The sequence below is a fragment of the Ailuropoda melanoleuca genome, chromosome 4 (genome assembly GCF_002007445.2).
Source record: "Ailuropoda melanoleuca isolate Jingjing chromosome 4, ASM200744v2, whole genome shotgun sequence".
Lineage (NCBI taxonomy): Eukaryota > Metazoa > Chordata > Mammalia > Carnivora > Ursidae > Ailuropoda > Ailuropoda melanoleuca.
Window position 1 is genome coordinate 107,329,355 of NC_048221.1, and position 19,219 is coordinate 107,348,573.

Below are 19,219 nucleotides of genomic sequence, written 5' to 3' on the forward strand. Positions count from 1 at the left end.
ATTCTGTCTCAGAGCCTGTATGCTTGCTATTCCTCTGCCTCATCACTCCCAGTCCCACTCACTCCTGTCCTTCAGCCTCAGCTCAGAGGGCAGCTCCTTAAAAAGAGTCACCCCCCACCACCTTCTCCTATGTTGTATCATTCAATACCTACTGCCCTCACCCTCTACCATGTGAACTGCTCTCGTTTGTTTGTTTTCATCTTTGATTATTTGCCTGTTTAGTGTTTCTCCCCCTCAATTATCAGCTCCAAGGAAGCTTGTTCTTGTTTGCCATCCTGTTCCCAACTCCCAGAATAAGAGTGGGGAACGACATTGGGGTCAGATGGGCCAGGATGACCTTGAGTTCCATCATGCGTGGCTCATGTGACCTTCAGCAAGTTATTTCACCCCTTCTAGTTCAGTGTCCTCATCTGTCAAACGGGTAAAAACGCTTGCTTTGCAGGGTGGTTCTGAGGGTGAAGACAGCCTGTCCTTGAATGCCTGGCCCCTGGTGCATGTTGGATGGACGCTGAGTAGTTACACAAAAGAGAAAGAGTACCAGCTGCCCACCGCTCTGAGCGCTGACACCATGGGCTCTCTGCCCTAGCCTGCACCCGACCCCAGATTGTTTGTGAAATGGAGAGGGACCTGGGCTCTGAGGACGAGTGTCAGTCCTAACTGCAAACTCTCAACCGAGTCCCAGCCCTGTATTGCTGGCTGGGACAAGTCACCTCAGCCTATCAGTTCTACCACAGCCTTAAACTCAACACACCCAGTACAAACTCACCATCTCTCCCTCACTGCTCCTCCTTGGTCCTCACATGTCCAAACCAGCAGACAACCAGTGGCACTGATCAATTGGTCAAATGACTGATGAATCACTGTGAAATATCTGATAGGCACATCACAAGACTTGAACTAAAACTACAATTGTGAGCAGCCCAAGATGGAGTACACCTGAGATCAGAGGGGGAGACGTGGGTTCTGCCTGGCACTTATGGCTATTTCTAGAAGCTCTGGAGCAAATGGGCTGCAGGAGAGGCTGTGGGCAGCCTTCCAAGAACTCACTGAGCGACCCACATGCTTTCATTAAACACTGTTCACAGGGGCCTACTAAGGCCTTGTACTGTTTTCCTATTGCTACTATAACAAATTACCACAAATTTGGTGGCTTAGAGCAACACACATTTATTATTTTACAGTTCTGGAGGTCAGGTGTCTGAAATGGGTTTCACTGGGCTAAAATTCAATTTCTCCTGGAAGCTCTAGGGGAGAATCCTTTCCCTTGCCTTTTCCAGCTTCTGGAAACCACCAGCATTTGTTGACTGGTAGCCCCCGTCCTCTATATTCGAAATTAGCAGCATAGCATTTTCCAGTTCTAGCTCTCAACCTTCTGCCTCACTCTTATGAGGACCCTTGTGGTTACACTGGGCCCACTGGGATAATCCAGGATGGTCTCCCCATCTCAAGATCCTTACCTTAATCACATTTGCCAAGTCCCTCTTGCCTTGTAAGGTAGCATATTCACAAATTCTGAGGATTAGGATGTAGACATCTTTAGGGGGGCATCATTCTGCCTACCACAGATCCCAAGGAGGATGAGCTTGGTTTGGGGGCATCAGCCTGGAACTCAGCCTCCTGCCTCCCTACCGACTCTGTTCAAAGTAGAACTCAGTGCGGGCCAATGGCTCACTCTCCTTGACAAGCTGTACTGGCTGCTGGGGCTCGGCTGGGCCACAGAGAAACCAGCCAGGCCAGGCCGCGGCCTCAAGCCTGAAGGCTGAGCCCAAGCTTCTCTGGAAGAAGGTGAAGCGTGTGGCCTCTTCACCACCCTTGTACAGGTCCTCGATGTTCACGTCCTGTGGGGGCAAGGTGGCTGCTGAAGGATGAGGCCACTGGTTGAGATGTCAGCTCTAGAGGCCCCCGGGGGTGGTCAATGAGGGACTTTACAGGGAGGGCCTGTACCCAGGGCAGTACCTTCTGCAGGTTCTAGAGGGCAGGGGTCTTGACACTAGGTGTAGAGGGAGGGAGAGGCATGTGTGGACCTGGCTGGGAGTCCACAGATGGCTACAGAGACGCCAGAGCACCCCAGAAGCCAGGCCAGGTCTGCAGGACTCCCCCAGAACACAGTGTGGTTTCTCACCTCCAGCTGCAGGGTAGGCCCCTCTCCTGTCTCCACACAGGCTAGGCAGCGACTGCCTCCCTGGATCCCCAGGAAGATGGGGACTTTGGTGCGGTCCAGGCCTCTGTTGGGAAGTATGCAGATCTTCTCTGGGAGGAAAGGGAGGAGAGAGCCAGAAGATGAAAGGACCCAGATGGCAAGGTCTCAGCGAGCTAAGGCTGGGAAGGAAAGAGCTGGGCCAGGGCGCACCTGGACTGATGCCTGCATACAGGCTGCCAGGCAGGCTGGGGCCCCTGCAGCAGTCATGACACCCTCAGAAGGAGAGGTCCTCCTCTGCTCCCTGCCTCTTCTCACTGTCACCAGAGGCAGGAGGGAAGGGGAGAGCCAGTCCGAGGGGATGGAGGCTGTAGATTCTCACCTGCGCAGCCGTTGTCCACATTGGGATCTCCCACCAGGAGCCGGTCGCCTCTTGAGTATAGTGCCTTCTGATCTGCATCCTTAATTCTGGAACAAGACGGTAGTGCTGATGGCCTGCTCCCTTCAGGCACCACCAAGCCCCAAAGTCTTTCCACCCCCATGCTCTGAAGTACTTACTACACTGAGCGTTTAGGTGTTCTCTCCCACAGGTGAGAAGTGCATGACTCCACCCAAAAGCAGGTGAAACCAGGTCAGCCTTAAGGCTAGGGAAGGTCTTCTGGAAGCTCGTGATTCTCAGACACTCCCTTTACCAGCCTTGGCCTCTGTCGGGGCCCTGGGGCAGTGAGGAAAGCCAGTGCCTTCTCATTGATGGGTAGACAGAGTTTTCCTGATTATGCTAACCCCTTTCATGCCCTTCCTGAGAAGTTTCCTAATGAGGCTCAGATGTCTCTAGGATATAGTGAGCCTTATCCCAGGTTTTCTGGACCTGACCCAATTTTGCATAAATGTTTTATTTTCATCAGTGAAGAGGATTAATTGAATGTATAATCAAGTGTGGTTTGTGGGGCGCCTGCGTGCCTCAGTCAGTTAAGTGTCCGACTCTTGATTTTAGCTCTGGTCTTGATCTCAAGGTCATGAGATTGAGCCCCATGTCAGGCTCTGTGCTTAGCGTGGAGTCGGCTTGAGATCCTCTCTCCCTCTCCCTCTGCCCCTTCCCTTCGCACGTGCTCTCTTTCTCTAAAATACATACATACATACATAAATTTTTTAAAAAATAGTGTGGTTTGCTTTTCAAATATTTTGAAGGCGTTTTATAGAATAAAATCCACAAATGAGGGAAAAAAAATCCTATGTGACAGTAGGTGTGCCAACATGGCCACCTTGTTCCATGTGAGGTGTGTTCTAGGGTGGCCCCGAGTTATGGGTGCCAAATTTAGGAGGTCAGCAAGGTGCTGGAGCAGGGCGTGTTTACAGTCATTCGGGGTTGGCAGTGATTTCAACGATCGGCCTGGGAGGGTAAATACGTGCTGGGGAACAGGTAGGGAACCATGGTGAGTGTGTGCAACATCAAAGTCATGCAGGTTATTAGCTTTCAGGTTATTAGCTCGGTGGCTTGGCTGATTTCAAAATGTCTGTCAGCCGCTCTCAGGACCTGGGGAGCCCTCCCTACCTCCAAGGGCAGAACCAATGGCCAACGCCATTGCCTCCAGGAGATTTTTCTCTCTCAGTAACAGCTAATTATAATAACCTTAGCTAATGACTGTACGTGTGTAAAGTAGGTTCACTTGTACGATAAAAATAAAGATCTGCAAAAAGCCTGTGCTTGCCAACCAGACAACCAGGACTGCGGTGATCTCATCTGCCAGCAACGATCTATTTGGAGACCAGAACCCAAGTTAGATACCCCGAAGTGCTGACGTCTGTTTTGTCATGTGGGTGCTTCATGCACACGTGTCTTGCCTTCCCAGGCACGTTGTAACTTCTCGGAGGCCCCGACTGGCCCCCTTGTGTCTAGGACAGGGCAAGCCCATGGAGGAGCTGAGGAAATGTGGCCCAGAAAGTCAGTCTGTTTTATTTGTGTTATGTCTCATCTCGTTCCTCAAAGGGCTGGAGGCAGTTTACAATGAAAAATCACAGGCCGTCACTGAGATTCAAAATTGTCTCTGAGCTCTTGGAGAGAGGAGGACAGAGCGGCACAGGGGTAAGTCCTGGCTCTGTGTGACATGAGGTAATTTATTTCACTTCTTTGAGCTTCAGTTTCCAAATCTGAATGGACTCAGTCATGCCTCCCTTGTAGGTTACTCGGGAGGGAGGCAAGGCAGCCCAAGGGCTGGCATCTTGCGTATGGTCAGGAAAGAGAGCTATTGTTAGGATGATGATAATTAAGCTTAATTATGGGGCACTTGAGATTTCTCGGATGAGGAGTTGCTGCATCCCTCCCCTCAGCCTTCTTTCCCTCTTCCCACGTCATCCCCAGACCCCTGGTTCAGAAAGGGAGGACTCCAGGAAGACTTACGTGTAGTATCTTGCCATGGGGAGGGAGCACATTCCTGCAATTGTGGGTGACTGGTCCTTGCTGAGGGGGAAGGAGAGAAGGGCTGTCAGAGAAGGGTGGGTAGAGGTGGGGGGCAGACCCCCCAGGAGCTCCCAAATCACCAAATCACAGGGTAGAAAAAATCTCACTAGGCTGCTTATCTATAACTGGCCTGCCAGAATCCTCTATGATCTCCCCAGGCCAGCAAGCTCCAGGCAGCCATGCCTCATCCTCCTTTGAGGCCATCTGACAGGGGTGTGAGCCCATGACGTGTGCATGGTGCTAGCTTGGGGAAACCGAAGAAAGGGTTCCCAAAGAGTTTAGACGGGAGTACTTCCTGGGGCTGAGACTGAGGTGGGGTGTGCTCCAGCCTCACAGTTTGAGGATTAGCTGAGCTCAAACCCTGCCCCACTGCCCAGCCTGGCCCTAGAGTCACCTGAAGGTTCTGATTCGCCGGGGCTTGAAGTGACTCCATGACCAGCCAGGCTTGAGAACTGGTACACCATCTGAGTTTTTCTCACTCTCCAGTGAACATATAAATCACCTGCTGGTTCTGGTTCTCTAGATCTGGGCTGGAACCTGAGACTGCGCATTTCAGATATGCAACCAAGTGATACGCATGCTGCTGGTCCCTGGCCACAAGTAGCAAAAGACTAGATAGATGATCCCCCAGCCCAGCAGGCCTTTGGCAGTGTGGCCTCAATGCAAGCACACTTGATGCTGTGCTCTCTCTCAGCCAAACTACTGGGGCTCCTTTGGTTGTAGAAACAAAAATAATGGGCAGGCTAAGAGCTATGTGAAGGTCTGGCCAGGGCAGATCAAGCTGAGGGCTCTGTGTGAGAGTGATGATTCCCACTCTTGGTCAGTGTGAACACAAGGGGCAGGCAGAAATTCAGTTCTGGTTCAGTCCAGCTGGATTTCCAGGGGCCCCAGAAGCCTCCTGTCCTGGCCAAGCCCCAAATCCCAGTATTTCTCCCAAAGATTGCCATCTCAGGCACCCCCTGTCTGGGTTCTGGCTAGACTGTGATGAGGTGAATAGGAGTGAGAAGCCAGCTTCTAGTCCATCAGAGAGCCTGGGGTCCTGGTGCTAAGCATCTGCCATGGTCCCTCCTAATGTGTCACACACTCCATCCCCTAAGCTTTCCCTTCCCTATTGTCCCCAAGTGACCTTTCCCTGGACTCTGGCCTATTGTCCTCCCTGGACACCATCTCTGGCTTTCTCAGACTTCATAACACCTGTCCTGAGTCAAAAACCACCACCCAAGTAGCACTGGGCTTTCTCCATCTCACCCTCTCCTTGTTCTCCTACACATTTTCTATGTGGACTATGTTATCTCCAAGACCAGTATTAACTTCTGTAGAACCAAATCTAAAGACTCTTTTGAGTCCTCTGCTATTTGGCTTCTGCCTCCTCAGAGCTCTTGACATTGATTGACTCCCTTCACACTTTCATTTTCCCCATCTCAGGTCTGTGTAGTTCTCCCTTCCATTTGGTGGTGTCCCTAAGGCTGGAAGTCACAAGTCTAAGTTCTAAGCACATATATCACATACCCCATCGAGTTGCCATTCATCCATTTCCACAGCTGCAGTGATCTTCTTGGTCTAAAGTCTCTTAAGCCCCAGCTGAACATGCTACTTTATCGCCAACAGTCTATAGGACACCTTCATTTAGACTTCCTGCCATCACAACCAACCAAAGAGATCTGAAGTCAAATCAATCTTTTCCTCCTCCCAGCCCATTCATCTCCCCCCTTCTCTTTATTGTATGTCTGATTTACCAGCAAGTTCCAATAAATTATTCTTCGAAATGTAATTTTGTCTTCTTTTTGAAAGATTTATTTATTTATTTGAGAGACAGAGAGCACATGCATGAGCTGGAGGGGCAGAGGTAGAGAGAGAGAGAGAATCTCAAGCAGACTCCATGCTGAGCACAGAGCCCGACACAGGGCTCAATCTCACGACCCTAAAATCACGACCTAAGCTGAAATCAAGAGTCAGATGCTTAACCGACTACACCACCCAGGTGCCCCTAAAATGTAACTTTGTCTTCTTAAAAGCCATTGTACCTGTGCCGGTATTCCTGGTTTTTCTACCTTCAATCCAGCCCAACCTATGTGAGGTACCTGGACCTATATTCTAGGTATTGCTTTCACAAACATCCCCACCCAGCTCTAGAGTCTACAGTGGCTGCCCATTTCATCATCGTCTGGCCCTGATTCACTTGTATAAGTGTATCTCACTTCTCTGTGGACACTAAATCACCCTTCCAGGCACATGCCTTCTTTCTTCCCAGTGGGCATGCTCACAGTTGTCTTTGATTTCCCTCCTTCAAAAGCCATCCTTCCTCCTTGCCATCCATTCAGGTCTTTTGGTATTAGAGCACTGGATATGGTATCATTTATCTATAGGTTGAGTCTCTAGCTCTGCCAAATTAATTATCAGGTCAGAGTAACAGCTCAGACATACAAGGTCATGTCACCTCACCTCCAATTCTCAGTTTCAGCATCTATAAAATCATGGAATTAGAGTCTGTGGTTATTAAGATTCTTTCCAGATCAAACGATCTATGATTCCATGACTCAGAGTTTAATGAATCTTTCTTTTACTCTTGCAACCCTGCTCTGAACTCCTATTAAATTTCACTGTCTTCTGTATTGTTCTATATACAGACATTTGTTTCCCTTATAAAAGTTAACAATATCTTGATCCATGAAGTGTGGCGTGTAGCTCCCTCCAACCACCCTGACGCACATACGCTTACAAGCAGGACATAGAAACACACACAGAAGATTTCAATGGCCAGGTTGGGTTCTAGACCTAGCTCTCCTACCAATTTATCTTTCTACCTTAGAAATTAACCTTTAGTCCCTGGGCCTCCAACTTGTTACCATTAGGAGGAGAGGCTGGGCAAGGTCAGTATTTTTCAAACTAAGTTTCACAATGAAAATTTACACAGAAACCTAATGAAAGTAAAACGGATAAAGAGGACCTGCCTTTGCTGAATCAGAGAATGAGGGTGACATCAGAACCCTGCTAACACTGTCCTTGGCCACTAAAGCAGGCAGTTGGGGTACTAATGAACCCCAAGCCTCACCACACACTGTTGAATACCACTGGCCTAGCTGATTTCTTCTGAAATTATTTTCTAAAATTTATGTTTCAGAGGGGGTAATGAAGCATGGGAGACTACAGACTCTGGGAAACAAACTGAGGGCTTCAGAGGGGAGGGGGGTGGGGGAATGGGATAGGCTGGTAATGGGTAGCAAGGAGGGCACGTATTGCATGGTGCACTGGGTGTTATACGCAACTAATGAATCATCGAACTTTACATCAAAAACCAGGGATGTACTGTATGGTGACTAACATAATATAATAAAAAAATAAAATCTATGTTTCTAAATATTTAAAAATCTTGACTTGGTTTAACCTATGCCTCCTCTCAAACTCTTTCTATGTGCTCCCAGACTTATTTAGCATCCCACGATGTTCTGTGGAGGGGAATACCTTGTTATCTAGAGAGCTTGCCAGGAGGAGTTAAGGGAGGGGGCATACCAGAGATATTGAGATAAAGAAGGAGGAAAGTGAGAAGGAGATAGAATACAGCCGATCAACAACTGACCTGCAATCCGGGGTGCCTGGAACGTCCGACTGATTTCTCCAGGGCATCTGCCCCGAGTTTATACTGTCTGGTCAGGGTGGGTCAAGCCTGCAGCAATCTTTATAATTGGCTCTAGGATGGGAAAGAAGAACCTAGGGATTTCACAATGTCTTTAGTAGAGTATGGATAATAAGAAGGTGGGAGCATTAATGAGCGTTTGTTGAAGGGGGAGAGAGTCACCCATAAAGCCCTGGCAGAAGCCAGGCAGCGGGCCCCTGCTCATAGCTACTGTCATTGACACTATTATTGGTGGCTTCAATGGCCAGATAAACAGTCTTGGGGTCAGATGTCTTCATATCACCTTCCCATTGGTGCACCATGGGGTTCCATCCTAGGCTTAGAGAGGTAGAAGAGGCAAGAGAGGATATGTTGAAGGGGCCCAAGGACAGAGCAACCTCTGGTGTTTTAAGCCAGGCTGCGGCCAGCGAGACAACATAAGAGAGGGGACTGATGGCATTGGGAATATGGCCCTGTTTGGAAAGAGAGGAGGGAAGTCTCTGCTTTTCAACAAGTCCTATTAGCTGGTATCAGGTTGATGAGACAGAGCATTTAAGGAAACCCACCTACAGAGGATATTGACCTTAGATCCATCCTGGGACTGGGCAGGCATCGTGTGCCCTGCACTGCTAGGACACATGACACAGTGTGAGCAAGGCAGGAATAAAGAGAATACTCAAGCTTCTAATCAACATTACTTAACTCAGGCCATCCATCCACCCACCTGTCTGTCCAACCATCCAACCATCCAACCATCTGTCTACTCACAAGGGGTGGAGAAGCTTGGCATAAATGTTCTCTGGGGACCATCTGCCTTACTGTAATTCTCACTCTTTGGTCATTTGCACAGTTTCACAAAGGGCCTGGTGAGAAAGTAGGAGAGGTCAATCCACATGCAGATGCTTAAAGAGTGAAAGATAAGAAAATAGGGCAGGGAGGAGACCTAATTTCTGTTTCCTGAGGCCAACAGCCATTCTTCATCCTTCTCCCAATCTCTTCTCTTTGCGGAAAGGGCCAATGCATGGGATATTATGCCAGGCAGTCAACGAGCATTTACTGAGCATTTACACTGCTGTGTGACAAAGACGTGCAATGCCTGGTCCCTGTTGTTAGGTAGCTTTACAGTCCAGCTGGGGAGCTAAGTCATAAATACTTAAAAAGATAATTAAGAAGACCAAACTCTCTAATCTGCACGACAAGGGCATATTGGGAACAATAAAGGCAGAGAATCCCCTTGAGTAAAAAAATTCCTAGAATTGAAAGGGCTTTAGACATGGCTATAGGCTCCCTCCAAATGGAGAAATCTGTGCTATAGCACCCCTGAGACGTAATTAATCAGGCTCTTCTTCAATACCTCCACAACCTCTTAAAGAAACGCTGTGTGTGTGGTCCTTGTGGTTAAAATTTTTGGGTCACACATAGTTTACTCATCAGTCCTGCTGGTGCCTCCTGGAATTAAACAGAACAAGTTTATTTTTCTACTATTTTCTACTATTTTTTACTATTTGAGTGTTTGTATGGGACTTTCTGTGTATTGTTTCTCCAGAATAAGTGCCCTCAGCTCCCTGCCTCTGCCCTAATGACTTGGTCTTGGGACCCTCTCTGCTATTCAGGACACACTGTTAGTCCTCAATGCCTACGCCTTGTACAAATGCCATGTGATGTGGGCAATACACCTCTGTAAATACAGGTCAAGTTGGGGGCTTATATTGAAATTGAAGAAATCTAAAACCACTATGTCTTTTTCGTATGAACAGTCGTGATGCCAGGGTCCCCCAGCCCATACATTCCCAAAGGTAGCATTTTACATTCCTTCTTTCTCTATTGACTCATGTCAGCTCATCCCTGCTAAAACCATTTTGAATTCTACCATCCTACAAATGATGAATCAGTCACTTTAGGCTGGAGAAAGCTTCCAGACTGAAGTGAAGTTTCGGCTGCTCCCTGAAGGGTGGGCCCATTTAGATGGGTGGAGGAGAGAAAAAGAATATTCGAGAGTGGAGGAATAATTTCCACATTCTGTACTCGCTGGTTTCCAATTATTTGTCAAATGTTATTTGAAGTGTTTGGAAACAAATCAATACAGCCTTGACCTTGAGCTCATTTCAAGGGCCATAGACCCCAAATCAATTATTACAATGAGGGGAAGTTGGCATAGCAATGTAGCACAGTCAGAGCAGATGACCAGAGATCTCAATTCAGCAAAGGCTTCTTGGAAGAGGTGATGATATCAGACTATGGCTGGGCCCGTGGGCAAAGAGAAGTGTGAACTGGGTCTGCAGAAACAAACCTGGTGCCTGGAGTCCATGTTCTTGGCGCTCCTGAGAGGCCTGTGGCAGGACTTGGCTGTCTGCTGCTGAGGGCTTTGGCTGAATCTGGGCCTCAGCAGCTCCACAGAGACAGACCCTTCTGGTCTGGCCACATCCTTGCTAGTGCCTCAGCAGAATATGAACTTGCCAGGCTGGTCTGACTGGTGAGGTGCAGGAAGAATACCTGGGGGTTAGATTTAGGCCTCTCCTCTGGCTTCTGTTCTGATCCCCTAGAGTTTAGGCAAGGATGCTGGAGTCACAATCCCTGGCATGTCAGACTGGAGGTGCAAAGGTAGTCAAGGAAGAGCTAAACCTTGCAGACACAGAGAATATTCAACAACTTTAGTATGAGCAGCTTTTAAATAGAATGTTTGGAGAAATGAAAGGGCTGATGTTGATTTTGAGAAGGGAAATGAAAATATTGGGGGAAAATTGCAATCATAATAAAATAAATGCATTTATTTCTCTTTCCCTATGTATTAGTTATCTATTGCTGTGTAGCAAGTGACCCCAAAACTTAGTTGGGGCGCCTGGGTGGCTCAGTCAGTTAAGCATCCAACTCTTTCAGCTCAGGTCATGATCTCAGGGTTGTGGGATCGAGACTTGCATCAGGCTCTACACTCAGCAGGGAGTCTGCTTGGGATTCTCACTCTCCCTCTGCCTCTGCCTGCCCCCTGTGTGCACACACTCTCTCTCTCCCTAAAAAATTAAATAAATGAATCTTTAAAAAAAAAAAAACCTTAGCAACTGAAAGCAACAAACATTTATTTTCTCACAGTTTCTGAGGGTTGGGAATCTAGACCAGTTTAGCTGGGTGGTTCTACTTCAGAGTCTCTCTTGAGGTGGCGATCGAGCTGTCAGCCAGAGTTGCATCATCTGAAGGCCTGACTGGGGCTGGAGGAGCTGCTTCCAAATGCACTCATGTGGCAGTTGGCAAGAGGCTTCATTTTCAACACATGGGTCTCTCTACAGGGATGCTTATGAGATAGCAGCTGGCTTCCCCCAGAACAAGTAAACAAAGAAACAGAGAAAGAGGAGCTGCAGAGTCTTTTATAATCTAATCTGAAAAGCAGCATAATATTGCTTCTGCAATGTTCTGTTGGTCACAGAGACAACACAGGTATAATGTGGGAGGGGACACACACACGATGTGAGATGGGGTCAGCAGCAGCTGTGTTGACGTCATAGGGCTGCCATAACCAATTACCATCAAGCTGGTGGTTTAAAACAATGAAAATTTGTGCTCTCATAGTTCAGGAGACCAGAAGGCTGTCCTCCCTCTGAAGGCTTTGGGGAAGAATTCTTCCTTGCCTCTTCCTAGCTTCTGGTGGTTGCCTCAGTCATGGCATTTCTTGCCTTATCACCACATAAATGCAATCTCTGCATCCATCTTCACATAGCCTTCTCCCTGGGTCTCCTGGGTGTCTCTGTTTGTCCTCTCTTCTTCTTACACACGTAATCATGTTGGCTGTAGAGCCCACCAGAATACAGCATGACCTCTTAACTAATTGCATCTGCAAAGAACCTATCTCCAAATAAGGCCACAGTCTAAAATTTCCAGAAGGACATGTTCAACCAACAGGGGACTCTTTGGAAGCTGAAACCCACACCTTGCAACCTCAGGGGGCTGTGACCACTCTAGATCCAGGATTGTTCTTTCTATAAATTCCTTCTCCAGGAGATTCCAACCACTCTAACTCATCATATTCTCTTTCTTCGTGGCTTTGCTGAGGTCTGTGTGCTGATTCTGCTGCTGCTGACCACAGCAGCAGAGCTCAATTCAATTTGAATTTTACTCAGGGAAGTGGATGCTGAAGATGACTAGAAATATTGCCTGCTCTGTTTTCCTCAAGATTAACTTACTTATTACACAAGGAGTACATCGCCATTATAGAACAATTAGAAAATGTTTAAATAAAAGAATAAAAAGAAAAATCACCTGTAGTTGCTGAATGGACATTGCTAAAATTGAAGTAAACTATTTCAGAATTTTTTCTATGCAGAAATATATAGATAGGTATTTTTTTAATTAAAATGAAATTACAAGATATGTTAGTAATTTGCTCTTCTTAAAATGTCACAAATATCCTTCCATGTGAATAGATACCAGCATCTTGGTTTCAAAACATATGACCTGCCTGGCCATTCTTCAGCCTTCTGAACTGGAGTCAATTCCTTGGACACCCCCACCCTCTCCTGCCATGGCTAGAGCATGAGGGTTGAGATGGAAAATGTAGAATATGATGGCAGCTGAGTTACAGGGAAGAGGGAGGGGGCTGGCTTGGGTCCCTAACTCTATGACCTCCCTCTCCTGCATAGTGGTAGATGACAGGACCTCATGTGGGCAGCTAGTGGCCCTAATAGGCTCTACCTGGGATGGGCTGGTTTGTGGGGCTCAGGGGTACTGGGTAAGTTCCATGAAGCATGAAGGGTTTCCAACACTCCCCCTACCCTGACTCCTTGGGAACCTTTTTATGTGACTTCTAGTTTATCTCGAGTAGTTTTTGCAAGGTTCTACACCAGTAGCACTACTCAACAGGGAAAGAAACTGTGGACTAAGCCCCAAATCTCAGAAGGATTAACCCAAACTGGGAATCAAAAGAGAGAATGGCCAAGTGCCCAGCCAGAGGTGGGGCCCTGAGAGCAGATGGAGGGATGGTTGCCATCAGCGTCTTCCTCTACCTCCGTCCCTGCCTGAGCCGGCTCTGCCCAGGTAGGTTCTGGGGGGTGCATTGCCCTAGTCACACTGCTGGAAGTAGAAGTCTGTGATGGGGTTGTCCCAGCTGCCATCCTCTGAGAGCTGGGTAAGTCTGAGAGGCTGATCTGCTTCCAGCACGGTGCAGAGGAACCAGCCTGGGTAGGCAGCAGACTCGAAGCTGGAGGTGAGCCCTGTGTCCCGCCGGTAGAAGGTGAAGCTCTTAGATTCGTTGGCACTGAGGTAGAGTTCCATGATGTTTACTGGCTGTGTGAGTGGAGAGGCATGGCAGGTGAGGGGAAGGAGTGGAGGAGGCAGGAGAGCTGGGCCATGGGCATGGAGAGGTAGGGCTATCATCAACAGAACCCTGCGAGGGAGAGGATCAGGCCCCAGGATGCCAGGCCCAGTGGCTTCAGCATCTGCTGGCTTAGTGAAGTCAGATAGCAAGGATGCCCCGACAGGACTCACCTCTAGTTTCAGAGTTGGTTCCTGCCCTGTCCCACACGACAGGCACTGGCTCCCTCCCTGGACGCCCAGGATGACTGGAGACAGCTTGGCATCCAGAGACCGGTTGGGAACAACACTAATCTCCTCGCCTAGAGAAAAGAAGACAGATTCAGGGGCCTGACTGCCCTTCCCTTCCTCTCCCTGAATCGTGGACTTTGGAGTGCAAGTCCCGCATGAGACATCCTGTCCCCAGACTGGGCAGAAGGGAAGCCTGTTAGCAGCTGTCATCTAAGGAAGGGTGGTCTCCTGCCAGTTGGTCCAATGACAATAAGGCATGTAAGCACATTGTACCATCTCCCACCCCTAGCCCACCCCCTTGTGCAGGCTCAAACCCTTAAGTCTACTCTAACCCCCAAGAGAGATCTGACCACCTCCTTTAATGCCTCTTGACCCTCTGGCCTCTTTTTGGAAACTTGATTTGATAAGGATCTCATCAGAGTTATTTGGACATGTTTGTACCAACATGAGAACAGAAGAGTGTCTCATTCCTCTCTGTACCATTCCCACCACACATACAAACACACACACACTCATATACATACATGCATGCATACCCACGTGTACACACACACACACACACACACACACACACACACACACACACATGCTGCCTGGCCCCAGAGCCCAGTAAATATGTCCCAAGTGGGCAGGTATGGGCTATTTTAGAGAGAAGACCTGTCATGGTGTCTGGGGCATGAGGCCAGATGGTGCCACCTGCTATCTGGGTCCCATCACTCTGAGGGACCAGGAATCCCCAGAGAGCAGAGGGGACCCAGGGCAAAAGGGTAGAAAGCCACTCCTGCATGGGAATAAAGGTCTAGGAGCCTATTTTCGATCTCTCCTCAGCACTTGCTCCCAGGAAAAGGAATGTTTGGCCTAAGTTTACCTATTAAAGAAGAACAAAGCATTCATCCTAGAAAATATTCCCACTTTACATAGAGGCTTCAGGTGGCAATAGGGTAGGTGTCCTCACTTTGCTGGAAGGTGTATTATTTTATTTGTCCTTGTTCAGAGCCTGCTTTTATGATGCCCCATCTACTGTGTCAGGCCTGGGGTCTGTAGGCCTGGACCAGTTTGCAGAGCTATGCTAAGCCCTCTTCAGGCCCCCTTAGAGGTGTATACAGACCTAGGGAAGTAGGGTCATGTTTTGCCACCAACCTTTGATGACCTTCCCTGCATGCAGCCCTCCGGCTAGAAGCTGGTTATCTTGCAGATAAAGCACCTTCAAGGCCGCATCCTTCATTCTGGAACATCAAGACAGATTGACATTTAGTTAGAGGAGGGGTGGGTGCTCCGGCTTGCTGGGCTCTACAGAGTCCCCCTGTGTCAGGTATTGTCTCCGTCTCCTCCTGCTGTGCCAGGAGTAACCACCCAACCTTCCCTGCCAGCCCTGCTGGGCTCATACCCTATCAACGGGGTAACAACACAGCCTCCCATCCGAGTCTCGGATTTGCTCCTTCATCCTATTCAATCTTTTCTACACCAACCAATCTCCTCTATGTGTGATGTTGGAAAAGAAACGGAACTGTGAGTCAGAGACCTGGGTTCTTGTCTGGTGTGCTACCATTACTGCTGAGTCACAACAGACAAACTGCTTGCCCTTTCTGGGCCTGAGTCTCCCTGTTGCTAATTAAGACAATGGATTAGATAATGCCCAAGCCTCTTCCAGATGAAAATCTGATTCTTCAATCATTATTGAAGACACCAAGGCACATTTACTTCCACCTATTAAGTGAGGAATATCTTTAAATTTAATTCTTGGGGCACCTGGGGGGCACAGTAGGTTGGGCATCAGATTCTTGGTTTTGGCCAGGTCGTGATCTCAGTGTGGTGAGATGGAGCCCTGCATTGGGCTCGCACTCAGTCTGAAGTCTGCTTAAGTTCTTCTCTCCCTCTTCCTTTGCCCCTCCCCCACTGTGCGTGCTCTCTCTCTCAAATAAATAAATAAATCTTTAAAAAATAAAAATAACATAATAAATTTAAAATTCTTTCATTTTACTTTTCGAATTTATTTCTCATCTCTGATCTCAGTTGACTTTTTGACATCCTGTATGGTGACAAATATATCCTAAAATGGGTTTCCTCAAGTGTTATATGTAAATAAGTATGCTATGCGTAAATTGGTTCAATGGTGGCTAAACACAAACAAATCTCATTCAAAGTTACTAATATATTGAATTGCACCATGGTTCTCTTATAAGAAGACACAGAAAGCAGTATTTCCCACATCTCTTAATCAAGGAGCGCCACTGTATAAAACAACTCATATGGTTGGGGCTCCACAGAACACACCTTGGGAAAAGCTATGGTAGATTCTGAGTTCAAAGAGAACAAGGACCATTTTCACTCACTAGTGCGAAGTCCAGAACACAGCAGACCGTCTGGCTCAGTACATCCCAGTGGACAGACAGACAGATTGACCAAATAGTTTCGTTGTTGTTTTGCCCCAAAGGGCAGCAGGGAGGTAGTGAAGCAGAGTGACATCACTTCACCCCAGTGAGTGGTAACAGTCCGAGCTGGGTCTCCTGACTTCCATTCTCATTATGAATACGTGGGGCTGAAGCTCTACACAGAGTGATTCACTTGTTCCCCCTTCTCGTCAGGGAATCCCCATGAGGTGGCCAGCCCCACCCTGAGAAAGGCTGAAAAAAATTCTCTTAGGACAATGAGGGCCTGTTCACAACTTTCCAGCTTCCCATCCACCAATGAGAAGCCCCAACTCTGGGCAGCCGCAGCCCCTCCCTACCCAGAAAGGATGGACAACAGGTCTACCTGGAACTTACTTCCCTTAGAGGACACAGCCAATCAGAGGTTGATACTCACCGGAAACACAGCGCCCCACTCAGGACCATCTTGAGCTTCACAGTGTGTAGCTTCTTCTATTCTGAAATAACACAAAAACTTAGGTGGAGATAGAGGCTGGGCTGGCAGTGGCCTGAGGAGCAAACAGCCTTCTGACCCCCACCCCAGCATGTGAACATCCCCCACAGAGCAGGGGACTCTAGGTCTGGGGTCAGGAGAAAACCCCAGTCCTGCTGGGGAGAATGAAACCCAGCTCCCCAAAGGACACCTCGGAATGCTCCTTTCTCCTGGCAGAGCTTGTGGTATCTGCCTGCTCCTCTGGGATGCCTCAGCCCTTTTAATAACACACTAGGGAGGAGCCCCTGAAACTGCCACGAGCTGAGGAGGAGCAGGGTTTCCAGGTATTTCACACCACCCTAAGCCTCCAGAAACACCTGCTCTTCATTACCTCTCCCAAGGAAGGAAGGCTCTGGAGATAGTCTTTCACCAATTCTGATGAACTTCCCAGGGGCTTTCAAGCTCTTCATAAGCACTCAGCTCCTGGACCTCAGGCACTTCCAGACCCAAAGGCTTCAGTGCAAACAGCCCCTCAAGGAAAGCAGATTTCAGAACAAGCCCCTTTTCTCCTTCCTTCCTTCCTTCCTTCCTTCCTTCCTTCCTTCCTTCCTTCCTTCCTTCCTTTGCCAGGCCTATGGAAAATACTGGAGGTGGGGCTTTCCTGCTTAGGCAATGTTTAGTCTACATATTCATTGTAGAAAAACCTGAAAATCCAGATTGGCAAAAAAAAAAAAAAAAACCCAAAAACCAAAACAAACAAAAACAAAAACGCCACCATGATACTTGTCTTCTGTGAGTGCACCATCGGAAAACCAATGACAAGACTTTTCCTCTGTATGTATATATACAGGTAACTGTCAACTGTGTCTCCCACAACTGAGTCATAGAGCCTATACTCTATTCAGTTTGCTTTTTTCATGTAACAAAATAGCAGAATATCTTTCCATACCAAATATGAATTATGATATAATATTGAATAGCTGTTGGGGCGCCTGGGTGGCTCAGTCATTAAGCGTCTGCTTTCGGCTCAGGGCGTGATCCTGGTGTTATGGGATCAAGCCCCACATCAGGCTCCTCTGCTGGGAGCCTGCTTCTTCCCTCTCCCACTCCCCCTGCTTGTGTTCCCTCTCTCTGGCTGTCTCTCTCTCTCTGTCAAATAAATAAATAAAATCTTTAAAAAAAATTGAATATCTGCATACACTTCATTGTATAGATGCATCATTTATAGCAATCAATTATTATTCATCTATTATTATTTGCTATTGAAAATCGCGTGGTGACAAACATCTTTCATGTGTCTGATTATTTCCTCAGAAAATAAAATCTAGCCCATGCCACCTGTGATTGATCTTCCTCCAATACCTAACTGGCGAATTAATATGTGGCTGGGTAACAATTCATGCAGCTTCAATACCTCTACACGCTCTCTGATGGATCTGAATTAAAGATAGAGGGCAGTGCATAATAATAATCTAATGATACCTTGAGTACTGCTAATAGCTATATATCGTTAAGGTACAAATTTTAAAGAAATTGTGCTCCAGTTTATAGGCTAAAAAGTCCTTAAAGTGCTCAAGAATAAATAAAATATCAAGTTTTTCCAATGTGATAAACACCTTTCAGAAAACTTTAAAATGTAAAGGCTACCTTATGCAAAATCATTAAATTGACCAAATGGAAATGACACTGAAAATAACTACAAAAAAGAACAAAATGAAAAGGAAACACCAAAAGGCATGGGTTTTTAAGTGTTTTGTTTTTTTTTAAAGATTTTACTTATTTAGAGAGAGAGAGTGTGTGTGTGTGAGTGGTAGTGGGGGGAAGGGGCAGAGGGAGAGAATCTTCAAGAAAACTCCTGCTGAGCCCAGAACCCAATTGACTCAGGGCTCTATCAAAGTACCCATGAGATCACGACCTGAGCCAAAACCAAGAGTCGCACGCTCAACCGACTACACCACCCAGGTGCCCCAAAGTGGTTTTAAGCAGACGACTTTCATTTGTAAAGTGATGATAGGGAAGTACATGTTGTTTCACTTAAAAAGGCTGCCTTCTCTGATACCCTGACTGCAGTGAATTGCACCCACATGCCCACAGGGCACATCTGTGGGGCTTCAGAAGCTCTGTCCTCATTCTGACTAATATGGAATGACACCAGTGCATGGCTGCCCCCCTCCAGATAGGGCAACTTGCTGAGGGCACAGGAGGATGTGTCTGCCAGCTCTGTCTGCTCTGCAGTGTGCTTTGTGGTGATGGGTACAGGATGAATGGATGGAGAGGTGAACGTATGAGCTAAGACAGTGAAAGTGACAAAAACAAAATGAACCCCCATGAAGAAAATTAAGTTCTTCAAACTTGAAAATAAGACAAACTGTAGCTTGAAGACCTGCATTGTGATGCCACCAGCTTTGGTTTTATTTTTCTTTTTTTTTTATTTTATTATTATATTATGTTAGTCACCATACAGTACATCCCCGGATTCCAATGCAAAGTTCGATGCTTCATTAGTTGCATATAACACCCAGTGCACCATGCAATACGTGCCCTCCTTACTACCCATCACCAGTCTATCCCATTCCCCCACCCCCTCCCCTCTGAAGTCTTCAGTTTGCTTCTCATAGTCTATAGTCTCTCATGTTTCATT

General features: G+C 47.4%; 2 protein-coding genes across 5 annotated transcripts in view; both read right to left on the bottom strand.

Moving 5' to 3' along the window:
* Positions 1–8,320, bottom strand: part of IL1F10 (interleukin 1 family member 10) — a 31,678-nt gene extending 23,358 nt beyond the window's left edge. Inside the window, exons 1-6 of one of the 2 annotated variants that reach the window (XM_002926339.4) lie at positions 8,173–8,320; positions 6,105–6,230; positions 4,536–4,595; positions 2,520–2,605; positions 2,123–2,250; positions 1,242–1,838 (exon numbers count right to left, since the gene is read on the bottom strand). In XM_002926339.4, the coding sequence (XP_002926385.2) occupies positions 1,626–1,838; positions 2,123–2,250; positions 2,520–2,605; positions 4,536–4,595; positions 6,105–6,184 (567 nt within the window). In that variant the 5' untranslated portion in view covers positions 6,185–6,230; positions 8,173–8,320 and the 3' untranslated portion in view covers positions 1,242–1,625. Of the gene's footprint in view, positions 1–1,241; positions 1,839–2,122; positions 2,251–2,519; positions 2,606–4,535; positions 4,596–6,104; positions 6,231–8,172 lie in introns of those variants that run through there. The other variant, XM_034659509.1, reaches the window with a different exon arrangement.
* A 2,947-nt stretch (positions 8,321–11,267) lies between these two features.
* On the bottom strand, positions 11,268–16,868 carry LOC100480625 (interleukin-36 receptor antagonist protein). Of its 3 annotated transcripts, XM_034659511.1 has the most exons (5): positions 16,790–16,868; positions 16,543–16,603; positions 14,878–14,963; positions 13,681–13,808; positions 11,268–13,479 (listed from the first exon to the last, which is right to left on the bottom strand). In XM_034659511.1, the coding sequence occupies exons 2-5, from the start codon at positions 16,569–16,571 to the stop codon at positions 13,255–13,257; spliced, it is 468 nt and encodes a 155-aa protein (XP_034515402.1). In that variant the 5' UTR covers positions 16,572–16,603; positions 16,790–16,868; the 3' UTR covers positions 11,268–13,254. The 3 variants fall into 3 exon arrangements, with proteins under 3 accessions (XP_034515402.1, XP_034515401.1, XP_034515403.1); XM_034659510.1 differs by lacking the exon at positions 16,790–16,868 and having other exon boundaries at positions 16,543–16,739; XM_034659512.1 differs by lacking the exons at positions 16,543–16,603; positions 16,790–16,868 and adding an exon at positions 16,071–16,255.
* Positions 16,869–19,219: the final 2,351 nt, after the last annotated feature.